We start from the raw sequence: 26,163 nt of genomic DNA, 5'->3' as shown, positions 1-26,163 counted from the left end.
CTCAAGGGCAATTAGGGATGGGCAATAAATGCTGGCCTTGCCAGCAACGCCCACATCCCAGAACGAATTTAAAATTCAGTTTGAGCTTGTGCCCCTTTTCCTGACTGTCATGTTTCATCTTGAAATACTGTTCAAGATAATGTGTTCTGTTTTAATATGTCTCCGTATTACAAAAGAATATAGAGGCCCTGGAGAAGGTGTAAAAATATTTACAAGTATGATAGCAGAACTGAGAGGTTATACCCATCAGGAAAGACTGAACAGGCTGAAGCGTTTTCTCTAGCAAAGGGAAGGCCGACGTCTTTAAAATTATGAGGGGGTGCGATAGGGTAGATCTACAGAAGATGTTTCTACGTGTGGAGAGTCCAAAACTAGGGGAAATAAACTTGGTACTACATAGAGGTTGTTGAGGCGACTATGCATTTAAGGGGAAGCTATGTAGCTACAGAGATACAGGAATATGCTGATAGGGTGAGATGAAGTAAGGTTGGAGGAGGCTCGTGTGGAACATAAACACCGGCACAGACCAGTTGGGCTGAATGGCCTGTTTCTGTGATTCTATGTATAGGTGATATGTGCTCCTATGAAGAACCCTTCTCCAGTCACCTTCTTTTGAGGCTACTCTGTTCTTGCCTCACCGCTCAGCCTTCTGATACTTGGGCATTGATCTTGTGGTTCCCCGGGCCACCTCAAGGTACCTAATGGGTCGTAAATTGCGGCCTCTCCGGGTATGTACGATGAGCACACGCTCCCGCGGAGGCCTTGCATGTTCCGCTTCTCAGCGTGCGATGCGTGAATTTTGACGGATCGCGCGCATCCCCAGGGGAAGGGCCTTCGCGGGCGGGGATTTGGGCTGTTTGCCCAACCCTTGCCCAGCGAATGTCCTTCAAACCCTTACGCCTGGTAAAAACATGGCTTACTTTGACCAGCGTAAGAGTTTTAAAACATAGAAAAATTAAACGTTAACCCTGTCTATTAAGGTAAATTTATTTTTATTCCTATTAAAACATTTTTTTTTAAAGAGTTCAAAAAAATATTTTTTTTCTAAAACATTTAATTAAATTTAATTTCAATTAATTTTAAATATGTGAGGTCTTATTTTTTATTTATTGTGTTGTGTTTCTGTGTTTTTGGGGGTATTCCCATTGATAGTAATCGCAGCTCGTACAAACGGGGCTCCTGTTATTATCAGTGAGAATACTCCATGTTCATTGGTGGCCCAGGCCCATGTGATCCCAGGTTGCGTTTATATTCCTGGGATGTGTGAGCCCACACGCTGGGCTGCGAGAGGAGGCCTTGGACCGCAAGTATACGTTCCTCCGGGACCACCAGGTACTTTCGGAAAAAACATTTTGGTCGGAGGCCTGCGCCCAACCGTAATTTTCGGACCAATATTTCCCTTGCTTCTTAGTGTCCAAAACTGGATGATGCCCAAGGTGTAGTCTGAGCAGAGCACGATACACTTTCAGCATAACATCTTGTGGCTTTTATTCTCCTGATTTAGAAACTTAGTACAGTATTTTGCTCCTTTGATTACACAGCTCCATATTCTAAAGTATACTCCTTCTTTGTTCTAATTCATTCTGGGGATGTGGGCATCGCTGGTAAAGCCGGCATTTATTGCCCATTCTTAACTGCCCTGAGAAGATGATAGTGGGCCTTCTCCTTGAACTGCTGCAGGCCGTGTGGTGAAAGTGCTCCCACAACGCTGTTCGGGATGGAGTTCCAGGATTTTGACCCAGCGACGGTGAAGGAACGGTGATATATGTCCTGCGTTATATTGTACGGTGCCACCTCCTGTTTCACTCATTTGGTAATGTTCTTCATTAATGCTTAATTATCCAAATGCTTTCATTCAAAGTCCAGATATATGGGCATCGATTTCAACGCATGTAAATGCACTCCGTTTTCTGGGGATATGCAGTATGTTGTACAGCAGCACACTGTAATAAAGATTGTGTGGCGGAGTCAGGTTGGTGGAGGACCTTAATAAAATGCAACATCCCCACCGACACCTGGGAGTCCCTGGCCAAAGACCATCCTAAGTGGAGGAAGTGCATCCGGGAGGGCACTGAGCACCTCAAGACTCGTCGCCGAGAGTATGCAGAAACCAGGCGCAGGCAGCGGAAGGAGCGTGCGGCAAACCAGTCCCACCCTCCCTTTCATTCAACGACTATCTGTCCCACCTGTAACAGAGACTGTAATTCCCGTATTGGACTGTACAGTCACCTAAGAACTCACTTTTAGAGTGGAAGCAAGTCTTCCTTGATTTCGAGGGACTGCCTATGATGATGATGATGTAATAAAGATTGGTAAATGAGTAGTAATCAGTCAAATCAGACCTTTCAACAGATTTCTGATATTTCTCTTTTGAAATCCGAGCTCAGACTTTTTGCGATTTGTTTGTGGGGCATTAAGCCCCAGCCATGGCCAGCGTGGACCTCTTCGGACTGAAGCGCGTGCACGCTCGGGGTGCTTCTTGGGATCGGTGACCTAATGGAACTCCTTTTGGGCTTACGCAGGTGTCAAACTGAGCAGCTTGCTGGGACGCAAGGGGAGTCTGGAGAAGATCCAGTTCTACTGGGATGTGGGGTTTTTCCTGGGCGCCAGCATCTTATTCAACGACCAGATGAAAATCATTCAGGCCTCGGAGAAGCTGTACAGACTGAATGCGCCTGTCTGGTAAGTCAGCGGACAGCCAACTTTGGATCTGGAAGGATTGCTGCGATCTCACAATGTATTTCAAACAGACAGTTTCACCATCACAGTGTTACTGAGAAACTAACTGAAATAAATTGTGACTCATTAAAGTTCCTTCGCCCCCACCCACTCCCACTCCCATCTCCTGTGGGAGCATTTTTTGCATATTTGTCTTATAATATGCACTGCTGATGTTATCAGGGGAATTGCTTAAACTTGTCAGTGTTTAATGTAAATGCTTAAAATTAGGTGACCTTTCAAGTACCCCATAGAACGATTTTACTCATGTTCCTTTAGCTCCCTTAACACGATCAAATCTTGTAACCCTTCTCAGCTCCCTCTCACTGTTGGGCTCAGTAACTAGTCCCAGGTCCCAGAGTTTTGGATGAGCTTAAGTTTATAGAGGGTGGAAGATGGGAGTCCGGCCATGAGTGCGTTGAAATAATCAAGTCTAGAGGTAACAAAGGCATGGGCGAGGGTTTCAGCAGCAAATGAGCTGAGGCAGGGGTGGAGTCGGGCAATGTAAACTTGAGGTCATTCAAAAATCTGCTGCCCGTGTCCTAACTCACACCAAGTCCCAGTCAGCCATCACCCCCTGTGCTCAGTGACCAACTTTGGTTCCCGGTTAAGCAACGCCTCGATTTCAAAATTCTCCTCGTTTTCAAATCCCTCCATGGCCTCGCCCCTCCCTATCTCTGTTATCTCCTACAACCCTCCGAGATATCTGCGCTCCTCCAATTCTAGCCTCTTGAGCATCCCTGATTATAATTGCCCCATGTCTTCAGCTAGCTGGGCCCTAAGCTCTGGAATTCCCTCATAAACCTCTCCGACTCTCTACCTCTCTTTCCTCCTTTAAGTCACTCCTTAAAACCTACCTCTTAGACCAAGCTTTTGGCCATCTGCTCTAATATCTCCTTATGTGGCTAGGTGTCAAATTTTTTTTGATAATACTCCTGTGAAGCGCCTTGGGACGTTTTTCTATTTTAAAGGTGCTATATAAATGCAAGTTGTTGTTGATGTTACAGAGGTGGAAGTAGGCGGTCCTAGTGAAGGTGCAGATATGTGGTCCAACGCTTATCTCGGAGTCAAATACTACACCAAGGTTGCTTCAAACAGTTGTCAGGGAGAGGGACCGGAGTTTGTGGCAGGGACTGAAGACAGTGGCTTCAGTCTCCCAAATATTTAGTTAGGATATTTAGCCCACAGATGCCGAAGTCAGTGACAGCAGTCCAGCTGTGACCAGCTTAACCAACACAGACAGGGGATTGAATCCCTGTATATCTCTGAGCCACACGGGGCACACTGACTCTTCAATCCAGGTATGGTAGTATAGCGGTTATGGTACTGGACGAGCAGCCAAAGGTCATGAGTTCAAGTTGTGAAATTGATTATTGACCACTTTTGGGCTGACACCAGAAGGGAACCTGCCACTCCTAACCAGTCGGGTCTACACGTGACTCCAATCAGCATTATCTGTTGTCGGTGTGACCGCTGACGTGGACTCGCAGATGCACAAAGGGATGAAAGAACGAACTTGCATTTATATAGCGCCTTTCACAACCTCGGGATGTCCCAAAGTGCTTTACAGCCAATGCAGTACTTTTGAAGTGTAGTTAGTGTTGTAATGTAGGAAACACAGCAGCCAATTTATGCACAGCAAGCTCCCACAAACAGCAACATGATAGTGACCAGATCAACTGTTTTTAGTGGTATTGGTTGAGGGATAAATATTGGCCAGGACACCAGGGAGAACTTCCCTGCTCTTCTTCGAAATAGTGCCAAGGGATATTTTATGTCCACCTGAGAGGGCAGACGGGACCTTGATTTAACATCTCACCCGAAAGGCTGTGCCTCTGACAGTGCAGCACTGCCTCAGTACTGCATGGGATCAATAAATGCGGCTTTGTCAGCAACCTCACATCCAGGGAACCAAGAAGCCCGAGGAGGCTCGAGGCCAATATTTAGTAGGTTGGATGGGTCTGCAACCTCTGCACTCCTGTTTGTGTGCTGATGATTGCATCCTTGGGGCTCTGTGTTACATGCCAGAGCTGAGCAAAGCTTTGCCAGTGCACGTTTAATCTCACCTGGGCTTTCCTTTCCCCGCAGCAAAGCTGCTCAATTTAACTACTGCCTTTACCCAAAAGCAAAGCTCAGTTTGGATCGCGGACCTGACTGAGTATCTCCAGTGTAAGAGGAGACCAGTTTGACGAGGTATGGCTGGAGATAGGGAGCAGTCAGGGCCTCGTTACAAATAGGTGAACAGTTTAGCAAGTCGTGCTGCGCTTGGGTCAGGGGTCTTGCGCTGCGGGTTAAAATGGGTGTCCTTCAGATGGGTGGAGGGAGTGGAGTGGTGTCGCACTTATAGGGAAGCTATTTGGTGCAATTGAACCGAGCCCAAGCCCCACTAAATGTGCACCCACAGTACAAAACTGCCACATCTTTACACCACTTGACATAAAATTAGCAATCTGCCTCAGAGAGACGAGGGGGCTTCACTCTGCATCTGACTTCGGATTGCTCGATGCTAACACTGGGTCCCTGAAATAGAAAGAGTTCCATTCTCCCGCACTAACCTCTCTCACCTTGTTCTGCTTCCCAATTTACCTGAGGGTGAGAATGAGTTTTATGTGTTAATAAAAACCCATTTTATGCTTATGATTTTGACTCTCCGCATTCCCCTGCCTTTCCCAAGGTACCTGGCATCAGCAATGGAAACCTACCTACTCTACAGGCGCTTCAAGACTGACACCGGCGAGCAGCACCTGGCCAAACAGGAGCTAGTGGACTTCTGGATGCAATTTTTGCTGTCAATCTGCAGAAACAAGGCGCCCACTGACAAATTCCTGGTGAGGGGAAAGCGAACGGCACACACTACCGGCTGGGCACACACTGGGCACACACTACTGGCTGGGCACATGCTATCGTCTGGGCAAATGCTACCAACTGCATGCATGGCACATGCTATCAGCTGGAACACGCTGCTGGCTAGGTGCACGCTTCAGATGGGCACACTCTACCGTCTGGGAACGTGCTATGAGCTGAGCACGTGGCACACATAAGCAGCTGATGCTGCACAGACTGGGCATGTGGTATGTACTACGACCAGGTACATTGTGTGACTGTACGCACTATGACCAGGTACATCGTGTGACTACACAATACAGAACAGTTCTGTCATACGTCTACACCCACTGTTAGCGAATGGAGAAATTTATTACCCCAGTGGAGAAAAATGCCCTTTAGTCGGTTGAAATGTCCCTTGGGCATTCATGCAAGGAGAAGTTGCTACAATCTTAGCCGGGGACACTAAGGTCACAGAAAAAGATCCGTAAATTTTTAACTTCAGGAATTGAAGTGAAATGTGAATAAGAACTAAAAAGTTAGCCTTATGTATCGACATTTTTGCTTATTCAGTGAATTTATTACAATTTAATCAGCTCCAAGACACATTACAGTCTTCTGTTCCTCAGTGGGGCTCCCCCGATGGTTTTTACAACATGGCCTGCTGCGGTGCGGAATCTGGAAGATCCCAGGTTTCACCCCCCGGTTTGGGCTGAGTGAAATCTGACGGTGGGCACGATCCCAAACCTGAGTACCGAGCAACCTACCAAACCGTTCCGTGACCTTCTGAGTGAGAGACCCTGCAGGTTGTCTGAGATCTCGCCCATTACTTTCTGCAACAGGTCCTTATCCTGGAGCCAACAAAGATCTTCCAACCCACCCACCTCACTGTGAGCGACAGCGACACGGACAAGGCTGTGAGCATGCAGCACGTTTCACCCGATGAAAAGGTATCTGACTCTCTCAACCACATCGTTGCGCTGGCAATGGGGCAACGGCAAATGCTCTCTGCTCCTCGCTGGTAACGTCCTGGGAAGATATCGGCGAATTATGGGATGGGTTGGTCAGGAAATGATACTGTGGTTTACAGGGTTAGTTTGTGCATCAACCTGGCTTGTATTTCTCACACAACGGGTGGTGAAAATCTGGAGCTCTCGCCCCCTAAAAGCCATGGGTGCTGGAACAACCGGAGCTTTCAAGACTGAGGTTGGTGGACTTTTGTTGGGGTCAGGGTACCATGGTCAAGGGACCTCCTCACCTTCAGTTCGCTTCCTGGGGGTTTTTTGGGTTCCTTTAATGCTGTTGCCACCTTCTCGCATGCTGCAGTGGGAAGTCCAGCAGTGGCTCTGGTGGGATTCCCGCCGGGACCCCACAATGAATAAAGATCCCTAGCAGGTAACTGGCAAGGGGTGGGGGCGGAGGGTAGAATTTCCACCCTGACTTTCTGGCTAACGTGCCTCATCCCTAGCTACTTATGAGCAACGGTTTCAAAGCATAAAACATGTTACCAAGAGGTGGTTAATGGGCTGCAGTGAGTGTAGAGATATCTCCAATATTTCGTATGTAAATCCCAACAATAAACTTTTCCCTTCAATAGAATCGTACCTACATTACAATGGTGGCTACGCTTCAAAAGTGTTTCAGTAACTGTAAAGCACTTTGGGACGTCCATAGTTCGTGAACACTGCTATATAAATGCAAGGTCTTTCTGTCTTTACCACATAGAAAGAGGCCATTCGGCCCACCATGCTTACGCTGGCTATTTGAAAGAACTATCCAGTTAGTCCCATTTACCCATTCTATCCCCAAAGCCCTGCAAATTTACAATTTCAGGTTAATAATTGTAATAATGAAAAGCATTAATTTCAACAACTCTTTCCCGTTTACCCACTTCTGTGGTAATAAAAGAAAGATTTGCATTTATCTGGCGCCTTTCACGACCTCAGGACGTCCCAAAGCGCTCCACAGCCAATTAAGTACTTTTGAAGTGTATTTACTGTAGTAATGTAGGAAACTACAACAATAATGGATAATGAAGTTGAATTAACGAATGTCTTTAATCGGCACAGTTTTGAGTGCGGCCTCTAATGGCGTTTGTTTAATTGACAGAATGGAATCCACACATGGACCTTCAACGCAGCCTCTATCCGTGGTGTGAGGTAAGTGCAAGGAGAGACCGCCCTGTCATTGGGCCGAGCTTGGAAGGTTACATACAAAGAGTTATCCTGCAACTATACCCAGGCTCTTGGCCTTGTACTCCAGGTCGGGTCACCAACTCCCCTTGGCTATATTCCTGGAGGTTTCATCACATGACCCCCTCCTCCCCTCCCCCCCGCTTCCAAAACCCCGTCCAGTCAAACAGCCTTTCCCCATTTTCAATATTTTTATAACTTAAAAAATAAAAGTTTTCAAAGACAATGAAAGAAAACACACCATGTTTATTATTGCCTCTCCCTGGGTTGCTCACAGCAGAGTAATTAATCTTTAATCTTTCCTGGGAGATTGGCTGCCCTAGTTTCAGCTCTGAACAGGAGGAACAATCTGTTCTCAACTGAACAAGGTTAAGGCTGGAAATGATCCAAGTGTTTTTTAAAGGAATGTAATCGACAAGTTATCTTGACCTTGAACAGAAAAGGACAGCGCGGGGCAGATAAGATAAGTAAACCAGAAGGGGCCAACTATAACTCCAGGAGCAATCTCTTTGGGTGCAGGGGCTGGCTTCTCAAACACTCGCTGCTGAAGTTGTAGCATTCACTGGGTTGGTGTATCGATGCCGGGTATAACAGGAAGAATGGGTTAGTGCTAAGTTGAGGGAGGGAGAAAATGGTCAGAGATTGATCTGATAGAAGCGGTGAGCAGTGAGTAGTATGAGGGCTCGATGGCTGTTACTCATTCGTGGACCCCTATGGTGCTGTGTTTCAGCCGGTGTCCACTCAGTCTGTCGCTGAAAGGTCCAGGCCGGGCTCGCACAGGTGGCAGTTATGATAAGATGTCAACGCAGAATGTGAGCTGTGATATTTGTTCCTTTCCAGCGTCTCAAAGTTCAACGAGCGTTGCTGCTTCCTCTACGTGTTGCACAACTCGGACGATTTCCAGCTCTACTTTCCAACTGAACTGCACTGCAAAAGGTAGGGCTCACTTGCATAGGGTTACATCATGTTAAATGGAATTACAGCACAGAAACAAGACATTTGACCCATCAGGTACGTGCCAGTGTTTATGCTCCACATGAGCCTCCTCCCCCCCCTTCTTCATCTAACCCCATCAACATATTCCTTTCTCCCTCGTGTACTTATCTACCTTACCCATAAATTCTATTAAAGGGATCAAGGGGTATGGAGAGAAAGCAGGAATGGGGTACTGAAGTTGCATGATCAGCCATGATCATATTGAATGGTGGTGCAGGCTCGAAGGGCTGAATGACCTACTCCTGCACCTATTTTCTATGTTTCTAAATGCATCCGTACTATCCGCTTCAACCATTCCATGTGGTAGCACGTTCCACATTCTGACCACTCTCTGGGTAAAGACGTTTCTCCTGAATTTCTTCTTGGATTTATCAGTGACTCTCTCATATTGATGGCTCCTAGTTTTGGACTCCCCACAAGTAGAAACATCTATTCTACATCTACCCTATCAAATCACTCCATAAATATCTCTATCGGGTCACCTCTGTCTTTTCTTCTCTTTATAACCTTTCAGTTCTGGTATCCTTACAAATCTATCCTTGCTCCCCCTCCCCTTCCTCATTGACATGCTACCCCTTAGAGATATGCACAGGCATGGAGTCAGATTGCGCATGTATGCTGACAACATTCAGCTCTACCATCGCTCTCAACCTCTCCACTGCCTCTGGGTTGTCAGCTTGCTTGTCTGACATCCAGTCCTGGATGGGACACAGTTTCCTCCAATTAAATACTGGGAAGACCGAAGCCATTATCTTCAGTCCCTGCCACAAACTCCATTCTCTAGCCATTCCCCTCCCTGGCCACAGTCTGAGGCTGAACCAGAATGTTCGCAACTTCGTGTCCTGTTTGACCCTGAGCTGAGATTCCGACCCATATCCTCTCCATCACCAAGACTGCCTACTTCCACCTCGGTAACATCTCCGGTCCCCGACCCTTCCTCAGCTCATCTGCTGCCGAAACACTCATCCATTACCTCCAGACCCAACTATTTCAATGGTCTCCTCACCTGTCTTCCATCCTCCACTGTCCATAAACCTCTAAAACTCTGCTACCTGTATCCTGTACTCACACCAAGTCTCGCTCGCCCATCACCCCTGTCCTTGTTGAACTATATTGGCTCCCGGTCCCCAAATGACTCCAATTTAAAATTCTCATCCTTGTGTTCGAATCCCTCCATGGCCTTGCCCCTCCCTATCTCTGTAACCTCCTCCAGCTCTACAACCCTCCCGGGAAATCTCCACTTTTTCTGTCTCCGGCTTCTTGTACAGCATCCACCATTGGCTGCCATGCCTTCAGCCATCAAGGTCCTGTGCTCTTGAATTCCCTCCCTAACCCATTCCTCCTTTGAGACCTTCCTTAAAACCCACCTGTTTGACCAAACATCAGACCCAGCGACTGCCTCCTCACCAGCGGGTCCCCTTTCAACTAAAAATTCAATTTTTTTTCTCCCTGACGAAGCTTCTCCTCCAAAATATAATGAAATGTGAAACACAGATTCTGGATTCCAGCTTAATTCCATCACTGCAGACAGAATTAAAGGATTTACAGATGAGCATGACCAGTTCCTGATTATGTTAGATAGCTTCCAGGATAAAAAAAAACAGCCGCAATGAACTTAAAATAATAACAACTGCTTGCTGCCACAAAATAAATCTGTTATTCTATTGCTGCCCCAGGAAGCTCTCCACGCATTTGGCAGTCGCTTGGATTGTTGCTCACTGAATAGGAATCTAGCACCCCCCATGGTCCATCTCCAGCATTGCTGGTAGAATTCAAATGCATTGAGAACTCTTAAAACAGACCAGGGATCATTGGAAGGCCATAGGAGTAGGCCATTCATCTCCTCGGGCCTGTTCTAACATTCACTGAGATCATATCTGATTTGTACCTTATTTAAGGAAGGATATATTTGCATTGGAGGCAGTTCAGAGAAGGTTCATGAGGTTGATTCCAGGGATGAAGGCATTGTCTTATGAAGAAAGGTTGAGCAAGTTGGGCCTATACTCATTGAAGTTCAGAGGAATGAGAGGTGAGCTTATTGAAACGTATTAGATTATGAGGGGGTTTGACAGGGTAGATGCAGAGAGGATGTTTCCCCTCATGGAGGAATCTAGAACTAGGGGGCATATTTTCAGAATAAGGGGTCGCCCATTTAAAACTGAGATGAAGAATTTCTTCTCTGACAGTTGTGAATCTATGGAATTCTCTGCCCCAGAGAGCTGTGGAGGCTGGGTCATTGAATATATTTAAGATGGAGATAGACAGATTTTTGAGCAATAAGGGGTATGGGGAGAGGGCATGATCTTATTGAATGGCGGAGGAGGCTCGAGGGGCCAAATGGCCTACTCCTGCTCCTATTTCTTATGTTCTTATGTTAACTCCATTTTTCCACCTTAGCTTAATATCCTTACCCAACAAAAATCTATCGATCCTAGTCTTAAAAGCTCCCCCAGTGTCCACTTCCCCTTTTGGGGTTGAGAGTTCCAGATTTCCACTACCCTTTGTGTAAAAAAAAACACTTCCTGATTTCATTTATAGAGGTCTTTTACGTCCATCTGAATGGGTAGGCAGTGTCTCGGTTTAGCGCCTCATCTGAATGACAGAGGTTTCTAAAGCTGCAGGAGGACAGGATTTCACCCCCATCAGAGTCAGACCCCCCCCCCCCCCCCGCCCAATAGAGGGGGAAAGGGGTGCTGGGTGTCTGCCCTGCCTGTTTAACAGAGGTGCACTGAGCAGAATTTGCCCATTGTCAGCAGTGCAGCCCCGGCAGGTGGTTCCGGTACTGTCTAGAAATCAACCGAGCCTCAGGTGTCAACAAAATCGAGCACGCCATTTTTCCCCCTTAGCTTAATATCCTTTGATATCCTTACCCGACAAAAATCTATCGATCTCAGCAGGAGTTAGATACAGAGCGAAACTCCCTCCATCCAACCCCAGCACGGTGCCTCACCCCAAACTCCAGGTAAACACTCACGTGTGGCACTTCCTCTTTCACACACTAGCCATCCTGTGGCCCCTTTGAGTGAGATTGCCAATTCCTGCCAATTATGGGGATCTTTTGTGTCTCAGAGAGACTAGGACTGAGTCTGCAAAAACTCACTTCAAGTAGATACCTGCTTTCCAGCACTTTGATCCATTGGTCAATTCAGAGCAGAATGTCTACAGGTCTAACCCATGCTCCTTGCAAAGTTGAAACTTCTCTATATGGGTGTCAGCTGTGGCTCAGTGGGTAGCACTCTTGCCTCTCAGTCAGAAGGTTGTGGATTCGAGTCCCACTCCAGAGACTTGAGGACAAAAAACTAGGCTGACACTCCAGTGCTGAGGGAGTGCTGCACTGTCGGCGGTGCGTCTTTCAGATGAGATGTTAAACGAGGTGGACATCTCAGGTGGACTTAAAATATCCCATGGCACTATTTCGAAGATGAGCAGGGGAGCCAACACCGGTGTCCTAGCCAATATTTATTCTTCAATCTACATCACTGAAAAAACATTTTAAGAACATTAAAACATAAGAAATAGGAGCAGGAGCAGGCCATTTGGCCTCTCGAGCCTGCTCCACCATTCAATAAGATCATGGCTGATCTGATCATGGACTCAGCTCCACTTCCCTGCCCGCTCCCCATAACCCCTTATTCCCTTATTGCTCAAAAATCTGTCTATCTCCGCCTTAAATATATTCAATGACCCAATCTCCACAGCTCTCTGGGGCAGAGAATTCCACAGATTTACAACCCTCTGAGAGAAGAAATTTCTCCTCATCTCAGTTTTAAATGGCCAGCCCCTTATTCTGAGACTACGTCCCCTAGTTTTAGTTTCCCCTATGTGGAAATATCCTCTTTGCATCCACCTTGTCGAGCCCCCTCATTATCTTATATGTTTTGATAAGATCACCTCTCATTCTTCTGAACTCCAATAAGTATAGACCCAACCTACTCAACCTATCTTCATAAGTCAACACCCTCATCTCCCGAATCAACCGAGTGAACCTTCTCTGAACAGCCTCCAATGCAAGTATATCCTTCTTTAAATGCGGAGACCAAAACTGTATGCAGTACTCTAGGTGTGGCCTCACCAATACCCTGTACAGTTGTAACAGGACCTTTCTGCTTTTATATTCTATCCCCCTTGCAATAAAGGCCAACATTCTATTTGCCTTCCTGCATACTAACTTTTTGTGTTTCATGCACAAGGACTCCCAGGTCCTTCTGTACTGCAGCACTTTGCAATTTTTCGCCATTTAAATTTTAAGTTGCTTTTCTATTTTTTCTGCCAAAGTGGATAACCTCGCATTTTCCCACATTACACTCCATCTGCTAAATTTTTGCCTACTCACTTAGCCTGTCTATATCTCTTTGCAGATTTTTTGTGTTCGCCTCACAATTTGCTTTTCCACCCATCTTCGTATCATCAGCAAACTTGGCTACATTACACTCGGTCCCTTCATCCAAGTCATTTAATATAGATTGTAAATAGTTCAGGCCCCAGCACCGATCCCTGCGGCAACCCACTACTTACTTTTTGCCAACCAGAAAATGACCCATTTATCCCGACTCTCTGTTTTCTATTAGTTAGCCAATCCTCTATCCATGCTAATATATTATCCCAGTCGCAGAACGTTTGGAAAAGCATAATTCAATCAAGCAGAGCCAGCATGGTTATATGTAAGGGAAACCATGTTTGACAAATTTGCTGGAGTTCTTTGAGAATATAATGTGAACTTTTATCTTGTGCAGTAACCTTTTATGTGGCACTTTATCAAATGCCTTCTGGAAAATCCAAATACACCACATCCACTGGTTCCCCCTTATCCACCCTGCATGCTGACTCTGCTCGATTGAATTATGCTTTTCCAAATATCCTGCTACTGCTTCCTTAATAATGGACTCCAGCATTTTCCCAACGACATATGTTGGGGTAACTGGTCTATAATTTCCTGCTTTTTGTCTGCCTCCTTTTTTGAAAGGCGCTATATAAATGCAAGTCTTTCTTTCTTACATATTTTGCAGAATGGAAGCCCGGTTCTTACTTTTGCTCCCTTGCACACCTGAGCTGCTGTTTCAGGCCCTTCAATGGGCCAGTGAGCTTACGGCGAGCTTACTGTCTCTTTGGCGCTCAGTGGTTCGAAGGCAAATCCACATGCCCGGCTGCTGGGCACCTGTGGTGGGGGTCGCCGCCAACCCTCACAGGTTGCCCTGGAGCCTCCCAGAATTAAAGATCAATCTCTCGGGCACTCCCACGAGCAGTCAGGAAAGAATGAGAATTTCTTTTCAGTCGCTCTGGCCAGGCTCCCGACAAACAGCAGGATGCAATGGGGCCATGGTGCGCACACGCTCAGATAAAACCATGAGATTGAGAGAGCGAGTTCTGGGGCACAGAGGATTGTGGGTATTTCAGCCACCGTTACTAACCCATTGTTGTATCGAGCACCCAACGTGGGGGTGGGAGGTCATGTGATGAAAGCTCCAACCAGTCCACGATACAACCAGTACTAGCCTGGGGTCCTGAGTTTGCTTTCTGTAGAGTAAGGATGCATTCCCAACGTCCGGCACCCATCACAGAGCAGAGTTGAGGCCAGTTTGAAGTGGGTTTTAAAACTGCTGAAACTACTCTTTCTTTTTAAGGAAGGTGTTATTGAAAAAGCAAGCTGTAGGAACTAGGATGTGGGTCCCAGCAGAGCACAGCCTCGCTCCTTCATTTACTCTGAGATCTGTGATGACATTTTAAATTTTATTTTAAATCCATCTGAAATTTTCCACCCTACCTTGACTGGCTGCTAATAGGGGTATGATGTCCGATTGCCACTGATAGATTTGGAACCTTCTGACCCAGATTTACGCGTAACCCAAACTTATTTTTACATGAGTTAAGAACATAAGAAATAGGAGCAGGAGTAGGCCATACGGCTCCTCGAGCCTGCTCTACCATTCAATAAGATCATCGACCTCAACTCCACTTTCCCGCCTGATCTCCATATCCATTGATTCCCCGAGACTCCAAAGACCTAAGGTTTCCTCCGCCCTCACAAGCTGGCACTGTGACTGGTGGCTATTCGTTATCCTAATCCTCAGCACACAGTTCTCTGGTTCTAATAGAGAGCTTTCAGCGATGCTAAGGAGCGTGGGTAGAACTGCCGCCATTTGGATAGGCGCTTCCCCAGCCATTGAGGCAGAGTCCTGTGCTGGTGGCTGCTCTGTGACACTGACGTCTCTGTGTTGGTGTGTTTGTTCCTCTTTGTCAGGTTCTGTGAGCTGCTAAATTCTTTCACGGAGGAAACCAAGTTGAGCACAGATGATGGGATGAGACTGACGGAGGAGCTGTTGGAGGTGAGTGAGGCACGGAGACCATGTCAAGTCCTTCATTACTGAATACAATGTAAACAGGCCGGGATATTAATAACTCGCTGTAGAACTGGTCTCTATCGGATCCCTGCACCTGACTATTCCTCTGTGTGGACAGGACAGCAAGAGCAACAACTTAATTTGATAGTGCCTTTAATATAGTAAAATATCCCAAGGTGTTTCACAGGAGTGTAATCAGACAAAATTTGACACTGAGGCAAGGAAGGAGATATTGGGACAAATGAACAAAAGCTTGGACAAAGAGCGAGATTTTAAGGAACGTTTTAAAGGAGGAGAGGCAGAGGGAATTCCAGAGCTTAGGGCCCACGGCTCCCAATAATGGAGCGATGAAAGTCGGGGATATGCAAGAGGCCAGAATTGGAGGAGCACAGAGATCACGGGAAGCTTTCGATGAGGCAATGTAATGAGGAAAAATATTCCTGCGTCCGCCAGTGGATCAGTTTGTAAATGCACCACCCGGGCGGGTACTGAACCGTTCATAGCAGGAAGGCCTCGGATTTGATGCCCAATGTGTACTGCGTTAGCCGATCCCCAAGCCAGGCGACATTCAAGGTACTGCAGAAGACCTGAAGACTCCTGGGTTAGAGAGGGGAAAAGTCAGCAAGGGTTCCCACTCCAGGTTTAAAAAAAAATGATTATCGGGATGTGGGCGTCGCTGCCGAGGCCAGCATTTATTGCCCATCCCAAGTTGCCCTGAGCTGGTGGTGGTGAGCCGCCTTGAACTACTACAGCAGCTCAATACAACTTAGTGGCTTGCTTGGCCACTTTAGAGTCAACCATGTTGGCATGGGACAGGAGTCACATATAGGCCAGATTGGATAGGACGTCAGCTTTCCTTCCTGAAAGGAACCAGTTGGGTTTTTAATGACCGTCTGACAGTTTCATGGTCACTTTCCTCTGATTTTTTTTTTAAACTGCCAAGCTGGGATCTGAACTCACTTTCTCCAGATTAGTAGTCCAGTGACTCCTGCTGGGAAGTTCTCTGTGCTGGGACATTGGGTGAGGAAAGGATCGGGCCGAGCTGTGAAATATCCTCAGTGTCCAGGCTCACGTTTGAAATATTGCCACCTGGGAATCGAGCTTGGATGCCCCTGTGGAGAATCGTGTGTGACGTTTACTATCTGGGCTCGCAGCTGGCAGGAATACTCGAGGGTTTGTCACTGGTGTTGATGAGTAATGCCCCTCCCTCAAACCCCAGCACAATTCGGGGCCTTCAGGAGAGGATGGGAAAAAACCGAAGATCAACGCGTACTAAATACGTTGAACCGAGCTGGCGGAAATGCACAAAGGACTAAACTCCCTTCTGTGTCAGCCGTGGCTCACGGGCAGCACGCTCGCCTCGGAGTCAGAAGGTTGTGTGTTTAAGTCCTACGTCACACACTTGAGCACAAAACTCTAGGCCGACACTCCAGTGCAGTGCTGAGGGAGAGCCGCACTGTCGGAGGTGCCGTCTTTCGGATGAGTCGTTAAACCGAGGCCCTGTCTGCTCTCTCAGGTGGACATAAAAGATCCCATAGCACTATTTCGAAGAAGAGCAGGGGAATTATCCCCAGTATCCTGGCCAATATTTATCCCTCAATCAACGTCAATTAAAACCAGATTATCTAATCATTATCATATTGCTGTTTGTGGGAGCTTGCTGTGCCCATATTGGCTGCTGTGTTTCCCACATTACAGCAGTGACTACACTCCAAAAGTACTTCATTGGGACGTCCTGAAGTTGTGAAAGGTGCTATATAAATGCAAGTCTGTCTTTCTTTCTTCCTGTGCAGTACAATTATGAATACACGGAGAATGGAGACCGGCTGATCCTGGGGAAGGGAACGTATGGGGTTGTGTATGCTGGGCGGGACCTGAGCAGCCAAGTCCGCATCGCCATCAAAGAGATTCCAGAAAGAGACAACAGGTAACTAACATTGTTACTGACTACACCTGGTCAGCCCAATACCTTTGACATCATGCATTCTGCTGCAAGAACTTGCATTTATATGGCGCCTTTAACTGCGTAAAACATCGCTTCACAGGAGCATCGTCAATTAAATTTTAACAACTAGCCACATAGCGATATTAGGAAAGGTGACCAAAAGCTTTGTCAGAGAGGTAAGTTTTAAGGAGCGCCTTAAATAGGTAGAGAGGCAGAGAGGTTTAGGAAGGGAGTTCCAGAGCTTAGAGCCTAGGCTGCTGAAGGCACGGCCGCAGTGAAAATAGGGAATGTGCAAGAGGTCAGAATTAGAGGAGTGCAGAGATCTCAGAGATTTGTAGGGCTGGAAGTGATTACAGAGATAGGGAGGGGCGAGACCAAAGAGGGGGAGAATTTTTAAATCATTGAGCCTCAGACAGTGGCCAGGGAGAGGGATGGAGCTTGTGGCAAAGTTCAACACCATCCAGGACAAAGCAGCCCGCTTGATCTCGGCACCCCATCCACCACCTTAAACATTCACTTCCTCCACCACCGGCGCACCGTGGCTGCAGTGTGTACCATCTACAAGCTGCACTGCAGCAACTCACCACGGGCTTTTTCGACAGCACTTCCCAAACCCGCGACCTCTACCACAAGGGTAGCAGGCGCATGGGAACACCACCACCTCCAAGTTCCCCTCCAAGTGACACCCCATCCTGACTTGGAAATATATCGCCGTTCCTTCATCGTCGCTGGGTCAAAATCCTAGAACTCCCTAACAGCACTGTGGGAATATCTTCACCACACGGACTGCAGCAGTTTAAGAAGGCAGCTCACCACCACCTTCTCAAGTGCAGTTAGAGATGGGCAATAAATGCTGGCCTTGCTGTGACACCCACATTCTGTGAATGAAGAAATATATTTTTTTTTAAGTTGGAGGAGGATGGTGTGGCCAACTGTGTCAAAGGCTGCAGACAGGTCGAGAAGGATGAGGAGGGATAGTTTACTTTTGTCACAATCACATAGGATGTCATTTGTGACTTTGATAAGGGCCGTTTCAGACATGTGGCAGGGGCGGAAACAAGATTGAAGGGATTCAAACATGGAATTACAGGAAAGGTGGGCACAGATTTTGAGGCAACAACACATTGAAGGACTTTGGAGAGGAAAGGGAAGTTGGAGATGGGTCGGTCGTTTTCAAGGACGGAGGGGTCGAGGATTGGGTTTTTTTTGAAGGGAGGGGTGATGACGGCAGATTTGAGGGAGAGGAAGAAGTACCTGAGAAGAGAGAACCATTAACAAGGTCAGCTAACATGGGGGCCAAGAGGGGGCATTACATTGTAAACAGTTTAGTGGGAATAGGATCAAGGTAGCAGGAATTGGGTCTCTTGGACAAGATGAACTTGGAGAGGGCATATGCGGAATAGGAGAGAAATTAGAGAAAGATGCGAGTTCAGAGGTCGAGCTGGAGGGGAAAGTTTGGCGGGAAGGCGGGAAGCAGCTGAGGCAATTGAACGGATGATTTCAATCTATCTGGTCTATAGTGGCAAAGAAGTCCATGAAGTCCTTGCACTTGCTGGAGGTGAGGCTGGAAGGGGGAGGGTAAAGGGGTTTAGGAAGATGGTTTAATAAAAACATAAGAAATAGGAGCAGGAGTAGGCCATACAGCCCCTCGAGCCTGCTCCGTCATTCAATACGATCATGGCTGATCTGATCATGGACTCAGTTCCACTTCACTGCCCGCTCCCTATAACCCCTTATCATTAAAGAAACTGTCTATTTCTGTCTTAAATATATTCAATGTCCCAGCTTCCACAGCTCTCTGAGGCAGCGAATTCCACAGATTAACAACCCTCTGAGAGAAGAAATTTCTCATCTCTATTTTAAATGGGCGGCCCCTTATTCTAAGATCATGCCCTCTAGTTCTAGTCTCCCCCATTAGTGGAAGCATCCTCTCTGCATCCACCTTGTCAAGCCCCCTCATAATCTTATACGTTTCGATAAGATCGCCTCTCATTCTTCTGAATTCCGATGAATAAAGGCCCAACCTACTCAACCATTCCTCATAAGTCAACCCCCTCGTCCCCGGAATCAACCTAGTGAAACTTTTCTGAATTGCCTCCAAAGCAAGTATATCCTTTCGTAAATATGGAAACCAAAACTGCACACAGTATTCCAGGTGTGGCCTCACACCAGGTCTATGTCCTTTTGCAGATTTTTTGTGTCCTCCTCAAACATTGCTTTTCCTCCCATCTTTGTATCATCAGCAAACTTGGCTACGTTACACTCAGTCCCTTCTTCCAAGTCATTTATATAGATTGTAAATAGTTGGGGTCCCAGCACTGATCCTTGCGGCACCCCACTAGTTACTGGTTGCCAACCAGAGAATGAACCATTTATCCCGACTCTTTGTTTTCTGTTAGTTAGCCAATCTTCTATCCATGCTAATATATTACCCCCAACCCTGTGAACTTTTATCTTGTGCAGTTTATGTGGCTTTTATGTGGCACCTTGTCAAATGCCTTCTGGAAGTCCAAATACACTACATCCACTGGTTCCCTTTTATTCACCCTGTTTGTTACATCTTCAAAGAACTCCAGCAAATTTGTCAAACAAGACTTCCCCTTCATAAGTCCATGCTGACTTTGCCTGACTGAATTATGCTTTTCCAAATGTCCTGCTACTGCTTCTTTAATAATACACTCCAACATTTTGGCTAACTGGTCTATAGTTTCCTGCTTTTTGTCTGCCTCCTTTTTTAAATAGGGACGTTACATTTGCAGTGGTCTGTAGTGGAGAAGAGACACCGAGGGTTATCTTTGCATTCCAGGATGATCCTGGAATTGTGGGCAGTTTTATCAGAAAGGGCAGGACCTGATGATGCTTTTTGTGCACTTAACATCAAACTGCGACCGATTGAATTCTGAAATTCATGTTTTTACTAGAATAAAGATGCTATTAATGAGCACTGCTCATACAATAATATTTCCAAGTGAACGGGTTTCGATAACGGATTTGGGTAATTGCTTTTTTTAATGGAAAGTAAATTGGAGAAACAATCCACTTCGTTGTTTTTTATTTATTCACGGGATGTGGGCGTTGCTGGCAAGACAGGCATTTATTGTCCATTCCTAATTGCCCCTTGAGAAGGTAGTGGTGAGCCGCCGCCTTGAACCGCTGCAGTCCGCGTGGTGAAGGTGCTCCCAGAATACTGTCAAGGAGGGAGTTCCAGGATTTTGACCCAGTGATGAGGAAGGAACGGCGATATATTTCCAAGTCAGGATGGTGTGTGACTTGGAGGGGAAGCTGGAGGTGGTGGTGTTCCCATGCACCCGCTCCCTTGTCCTTCTCGATGATGGAGTTCGCAGGTATGGGAGGTCCTCTCGAAGAAGCCTTGGTGAGTTGCAGTGCATCTTGTCGATGGTACACACTGCAGCCACAGTGCGCCGGTGGTGGAAGGGATGTATTTTTAGGCTGAGGGAAATAAAAGCTTTTGTCTGTACGAGTGAGTTGTGAGAGAATAATAGATAATGTCAATTATACACCCCCAGAGCAGGCATCCCTGCTAGAAGATCTCTCTTGGCATTGATCATGGTGCAGCTGAGGGTTTATAAGAACTGGAAGTGTTGTGTTATGGCGAACACTGAATTCTCAGCCTTGGGATCTGCAGGCCATTTGGTTGAAGCATCATCCTTCAGGTGGGTGGGAAACGGAAAGACTCGAGGTCACATGGGAAGAAGCAGCCAGTCAGAGGTAAGTATAAGCAGCAGGCTTGTGGGGAGGTGGGGTGGAGTTTGAAAATAAGTGAGAAACATGTAGACATGGTGGAAGTGCCACGAAAGAAAGATTGTGACGTAGGAATTGTGAAACGTACAGGAAGTGCATGCTGCATGCAAGGCTTTTACGACAGAGGTGCAGATGGATATAGTGTACAGATGATTGGGTCAAGAATCCTCGGGCCTTCCACTGATGTCCCACAATCATTCTGTTTGGGACTCTGACGGAAAGCCCTGGAAAACACAAGAACATAAGAATTAGGAGCAGGAGTAGGCCATTCAGCCCCTCGAGCCTGCTCCACCATTCAATAAGATCCTGGCTGATCTTCTACCTCAACTCCACTTTCCTGCACTATCCCCATATCCTTTGATCTATCACCCTCTGTCTTGAATATACTCAAATACTGAGCCGCCACAGTCCTCTGGGGTAGGGAATTCCAAAGATTCACCTCTCTCCGAATGAAGAAATTTCTCCTCATCTCAGTCCTAAATGGCCGACCCCTTATTCTGAGACTGTGACCCCTGGCTCTAGACCCTCCAAGCAGGGGCAACATCCTCCCAGCATCTACCCTGTCAAGCCCTGTAAACGTTTTGTGACCCGCTGGTGCCGGGTCGCTGAGAGTTATTGATGTGCTTCTGGAGGGACGGACACCCCCCCACCCCCCTTGTTGTCCGCGGGGCAAGGGCCGGACACTCGTTACACTCGGGGTTCCTGCCCCAGTGGCTCGGTCAGAACCCGCGATATTTCTGCGGATGCAGGTACACCGAGCAAGGTGAGGTACACTGCCCGCCTCATGGTAGATGTGGGTCCCACCAGTGGGGACGTGTCCTGTTCCCCCTTCCCCGATATACCGACAGAAAAGAAAGAACATTCCTGAAGGGACTGAGGTGAATGTGGTTGGGGGAGGGGCCCTGGGTAGCTCCACATTGCTCGTGGACCCCCCGTAGTGGGTGGGTGCCAGAGTGTTTGGCCATATGGAGCAGGTGGGCACCAGAGATGGTCCTGCACTGGCACTTGCAACTGCCCACTCACGACCCTCCCAATGACCCTGCGGGTCCCGATATAATGTGCACTGTGCACCTTACACCCGATAGTGTACAGAATGTTTCAAGTGCTCTGGATATAACGGGTCGTTGGGAGTGTGGAAGACACTATATGCTGCCGCTCCCACACTTGCTTCCCTGTCGCCTGGCCCGCTTACTCCCTGTTTCCAATGGAATCTTCTCCCGCTCCTGGACAGGTACTCACAGCCTCTTCATGAAGAAATCGCTCTGCACAAGCGCCTGAAACACCGAAATATTGTCCAGTACATGGGATCAGTTAGTCAGGACGGATACATCAAAATCTTCATGGAGGAGGTCCCAGGAGGTAAGCCTCTTCCCAAAAGAATGTTTTTGGGATGCAATATATGAGGGATTTGAGACAAGATGTGTAGTGTGCTTGGGGGGGACAGGTAACTTTAGACCTTTGGTCCCCAAAGCTCTCCCCCATTGGGGTTTCCTCATCTCATGTCTGGGTCTATTGTAGAGTTGATCATTGTATCCTGTGATTGCCAGGACGGTGGAAGGTGAACTAGGTAGAACTCGGTCCAGAAATTCCTATGTTCCTTAAAGTGCCTAACCACGGCGTTCCGCTGGTTAGCCTCTTGTAACACCTTTTGGCGAAGCAATCGTATTTCTTAACGCACATAAATCAGAAGCCATCACTTTTGTTCCTCCAGCGAGGACTGCACCAACACTTTGATCGTCGTATTCATTATCAGCACCTGAGAGCACTTGTTAGCACAGTAAAGTGAGTGTGACTGTGTTTGAGTGTGTGTGAGAATAATTTTCTGTGTATCATTTTCCATATGTATGTGTGAGTAATTTTCTGTGTGCGTGTGTACACACGCCTGTGATCTTCCCAGAGATTCCTGGCTAGATCTGTGTGCTGTCCATTCTGTACCCTCTGGGCCAAATCTGTGGCCCATATTCTATAATCTCTTTCTCTTCAATTAATGGTGATAATAAAACGATTGACAATGTGGCACTTTGTAACCAGGGAGCCTCTCTGCTCTGCTGCGCTCCAAGTGGGGCCCACTCAAGGACAACGAAGCTACCATCATTTTCTACACAAGGCAGATCCTGGAAGGCCTGAAATACCTGCATGAGAATCAGATTGTACACAGAGACATTAAGGTAATGGGGAAAATGCACTGTGAGAGAGGCCATGCGTTGGTAAACCCAAACTTCCATCAGTCACCCGGACATTGTTTGGCTGAGTTGGCATTGGGCTTGCTACTGCAGCAAGGGGTCGAAGTGCAAGCCCAACACAACAGGCACTGACTGAGGAGTGAGAGAGTTCACATACTGACCCCGGGCAGTGAGAGAGGTCGGATACTGACCCCGGGCAGTGAGAGAGTTCACATACTGACCCCGGGCAGTGAGAGAGGTCGGACACTGACCCCGGGCAGGAGAGAGGTCACATACTGACCCCGGGCAGTGAGCGAGTTCACATACTGACCCCGGGCAGTGAGAGAGTTCACATACTGACCCCGGGCAGTGAGAGAGGTCGGGCAGTGAGAGAGGTCGGACACTGACCCCGGGCAGTGAGAGAGTTCACATACTGACCCCGGGCAGTGAGAGAGGTCGGGCAGTGAGAGAGGTCGGACACTGACCCCGGGCAGGAGAGAGGTCACATACTGACCCCGGGCAGTGAGAGAGTTCACATACTGACCCCAGGCAGTGAGCGAGTTCACATACTGACCCCGGGCAGTGAGAGAGTTCACATACTGACCCCGGGCAGTGAGAGAGTTCACATACTGACCCCGGGCAGCGAGAGAGGTCGGATACTGACCCCGGGCAGTGAGAGAGTTCACATACTGACCCCGGGCAGTGAGAGAGTTCACATACTGACCCCGGGCAGTGAGAGAGTTCACATACTGACCCCGGGCAGTGAGGGAGGTAGGATACTGACCCCGGGCAGTGAGAGAGTTCACATACTGACCCCGGGCAGTGAGAGAGTTCACATACTGACCCCGGGCAGTGAGAGAGGTCGGATACTGACCCCGGGCAGTGAGAGAGTTCACATACTGACCCCGGGCAGTCAGAGAGTTCACATACTGACCCCGGGCAGCGAGAGAGTTCACATACTGACCCCGGGCAGTGAGAGAGGTCACATACTGACCCCGGGCAGTGAGAGAGTTCACATACTGACCCCGGGCAGCGAGAGAGTTCACATACTGACCCCGGGCAGCGAGAGAGTTCACATACTGACCCCGGGCAGTGAGAGTGGTCACATACTGACCCCGGGCAGTGAGAGAGTTCACATACTGACCCCGGGCAGTGAGAGAGGTCGGATACTGACCCCGGGCAGTGAGAGAGTTCACATACTGACCCCGGGCAGTGAGAGAGGTCGGATACTGACCCCGGGCAGTCAGAGAGTTCACATACTGGCCCCGGGCAGTGAGAGAGGTCACATACTGACCCCGGGCAGCGAGAGAGTTCACATACTGACCCCGGGCAGTCAGAGAGTTCACATACTGACCCCGGGCAGCGAGAGAGTTCACATACTGACCCCGGGCAGTGAGAGAGGTCACATACTGACCCTGGGCACTGAGAGAGTTCACATACTGACCCCGGGCAGCGAGAGAGTTCACATACTGACCCCGGGCAGTGAGAGAGGTCACATACTGACCCCGGGCAGTCAGAGAGTTCACATACTGACCCCGGGCAGCGAGAGAGGTCGGATACTGACCCCGGGCAGTGAGAGAGGTCACATACTGACCCCGGGCAGTGAGAGAGTTCACATACTGACCCCGGGCAGTGAGAGAGTTCACATACTGACCCCGGGCAGTGAGAGAGGTCGGATATTGACCCCGGGCAGTGAGAGAGTTCACATACTGACCCCGGGCAGTGAGAGAGGTCGGATACTGACCCCGGGCAGTGAGAGAAGTCGGATACTGACCACGGGCAGTGAGAGAGTTCACATACTGACCCCGGGCAGTGAGAGAGGTCGGATACTGACCACGGGCAGTGAGAGAGGTCGGATACTGACCCCGGGCAGTGAGAGAAGTCGGATACTGACCACGGGCAGTGAGAGAGTTCACATACTGACCCCGGGCAGTGAGAGAGTTCACATACTGACCCCGGGCAGTGAGAGAGGTCGGATACTGACCCCGGGCAGTGAGAGAGGTCGGATACTGACCCCGGGCAGTGAGAGAGGTCGGATACTGACCCCGGGCAGTGAGAGAGTTCACATACTGACCCCGGGCAGTGAGAGAGTTCACATACTGACCCCGGGCAGTGAGAGTGGTCACATACTGACCCCGGGCAGCGAGAGAGTTCACATACTGACCCCGGGCAGTGAGAGAGTTCACATACTGACCCCGGGCAGTGAGAGAGGTCGGATACTGACCCCGGGCAGTGAGAGAGTTCACATACTGACCCCGGGCAGTGAGAGAGTTCACATACTGACCCCGGGCAGCGAGAGAGTTCACATACTGACCCCGGGCAGTGAGAGAGTTCACATACTGACCCCGGGCAGTGAGAGAGGTCGGATACTGACCCCGGGCAGTGAGAGAGTTCACATACTGGCCCCGGGCAGTGAGAGAAGTCGGATATTGACCCCGGGCAGTGAGAGAGTTCACATACTGACCCCGGGCAGTGAGAGAGTTCACATACTGACCCCGGGCAGTGAGAGAGTTCACATACTGGCCCCGGGCAGTGAGAGAAGTCGGATATTGACCCCGGGCAGTGAGAGAGTTCACATACTGACCCCGGGCAGTGAGAGAGGTCACATACTGACCCCGGGCAGTGAGAGAGGTCACATACTGACCCCGGGCAGTGAGAGAGGTCGGATACTGACCCCGGGCAGTGAGAGAGGTCGGATACTGACCCCGGGCAGTGAGAGGGTTCACATACTGACCCCGGGCAGTGAGAGAAGTCGGATACTGACCCCGGGCAGTGAGAGGGTTCACATACTGACCCCGGGCAGTGAGAGAGGTCACATACTGACCCCGGGCAGTGAGAGAGTTCACATACTGACCCCGGGCAGTGGGAGAGGTCGGATACTGACCCTGGGCAGTGAGAGAGTTCACATACTGACCCCGGGCAGTGAAAGTTCACATACTGACCCCGGGCAGTGAGAGAAGTCCGATACTGACCACGGGCAGTGAGAGAGTTCACATACTGACCCCGGGCAGTGAGAGAGGTCGGATACTGACCCCGGGCAGTGAGAGTGGTCACATACTGACCCCGGGCAGTGAGAGAGGTCGGATACTGACCCCGGGCAGTGAGAGAGTTCACACACTGACCCCGGGCAGTGAGAGTTCACATACTGACCCCGGGCAGTGAGAGAGGTCGGATACTGACCCCGGGCAGTGAGAGAGTTCACATACTGACCCCGGGCAGTGAGAGAG

The 26,163-nt window shown here is 48.5% G+C and overlaps 1 protein-coding gene across 1 annotated transcript in view; it reads left to right on the top strand.

Annotated features, from left to right (window-relative positions):
* Window positions 1–26,163, top strand: part of LOC139279920 (mitogen-activated protein kinase kinase kinase 5-like) — a 241,117-nt gene that overhangs the window by 157,009 nt on the left and 57,945 nt on the right. Inside the window, exons 9-17 of the mRNA XM_070899242.1 lie at window positions 2,523–2,682; window positions 5,393–5,546; window positions 6,384–6,491; window positions 7,651–7,700; window positions 8,574–8,669; window positions 14,968–15,052; window positions 16,861–16,994; window positions 22,006–22,133; window positions 22,806–22,942. Of these exons, the coding sequence (XP_070755343.1) occupies window positions 2,523–2,682; window positions 5,393–5,546; window positions 6,384–6,491; window positions 7,651–7,700; window positions 8,574–8,669; window positions 14,968–15,052; window positions 16,861–16,994; window positions 22,006–22,133; window positions 22,806–22,942 (1,052 nt within the window). The remainder of the gene's footprint in view (window positions 1–2,522; window positions 2,683–5,392; window positions 5,547–6,383; window positions 6,492–7,650; window positions 7,701–8,573; window positions 8,670–14,967; window positions 15,053–16,860; window positions 16,995–22,005; window positions 22,134–22,805; window positions 22,943–26,163) is intronic.

The sequence above is a fragment of the Pristiophorus japonicus genome, chromosome 14 (genome assembly GCF_044704955.1).
Source record: "Pristiophorus japonicus isolate sPriJap1 chromosome 14, sPriJap1.hap1, whole genome shotgun sequence".
In the NCBI taxonomy this organism is placed as follows: Eukaryota; Metazoa; Chordata; class Chondrichthyes; family Pristiophoridae; genus Pristiophorus; species Pristiophorus japonicus.
This window is presented reverse-complemented; position numbering and strand designations above follow the sequence as displayed.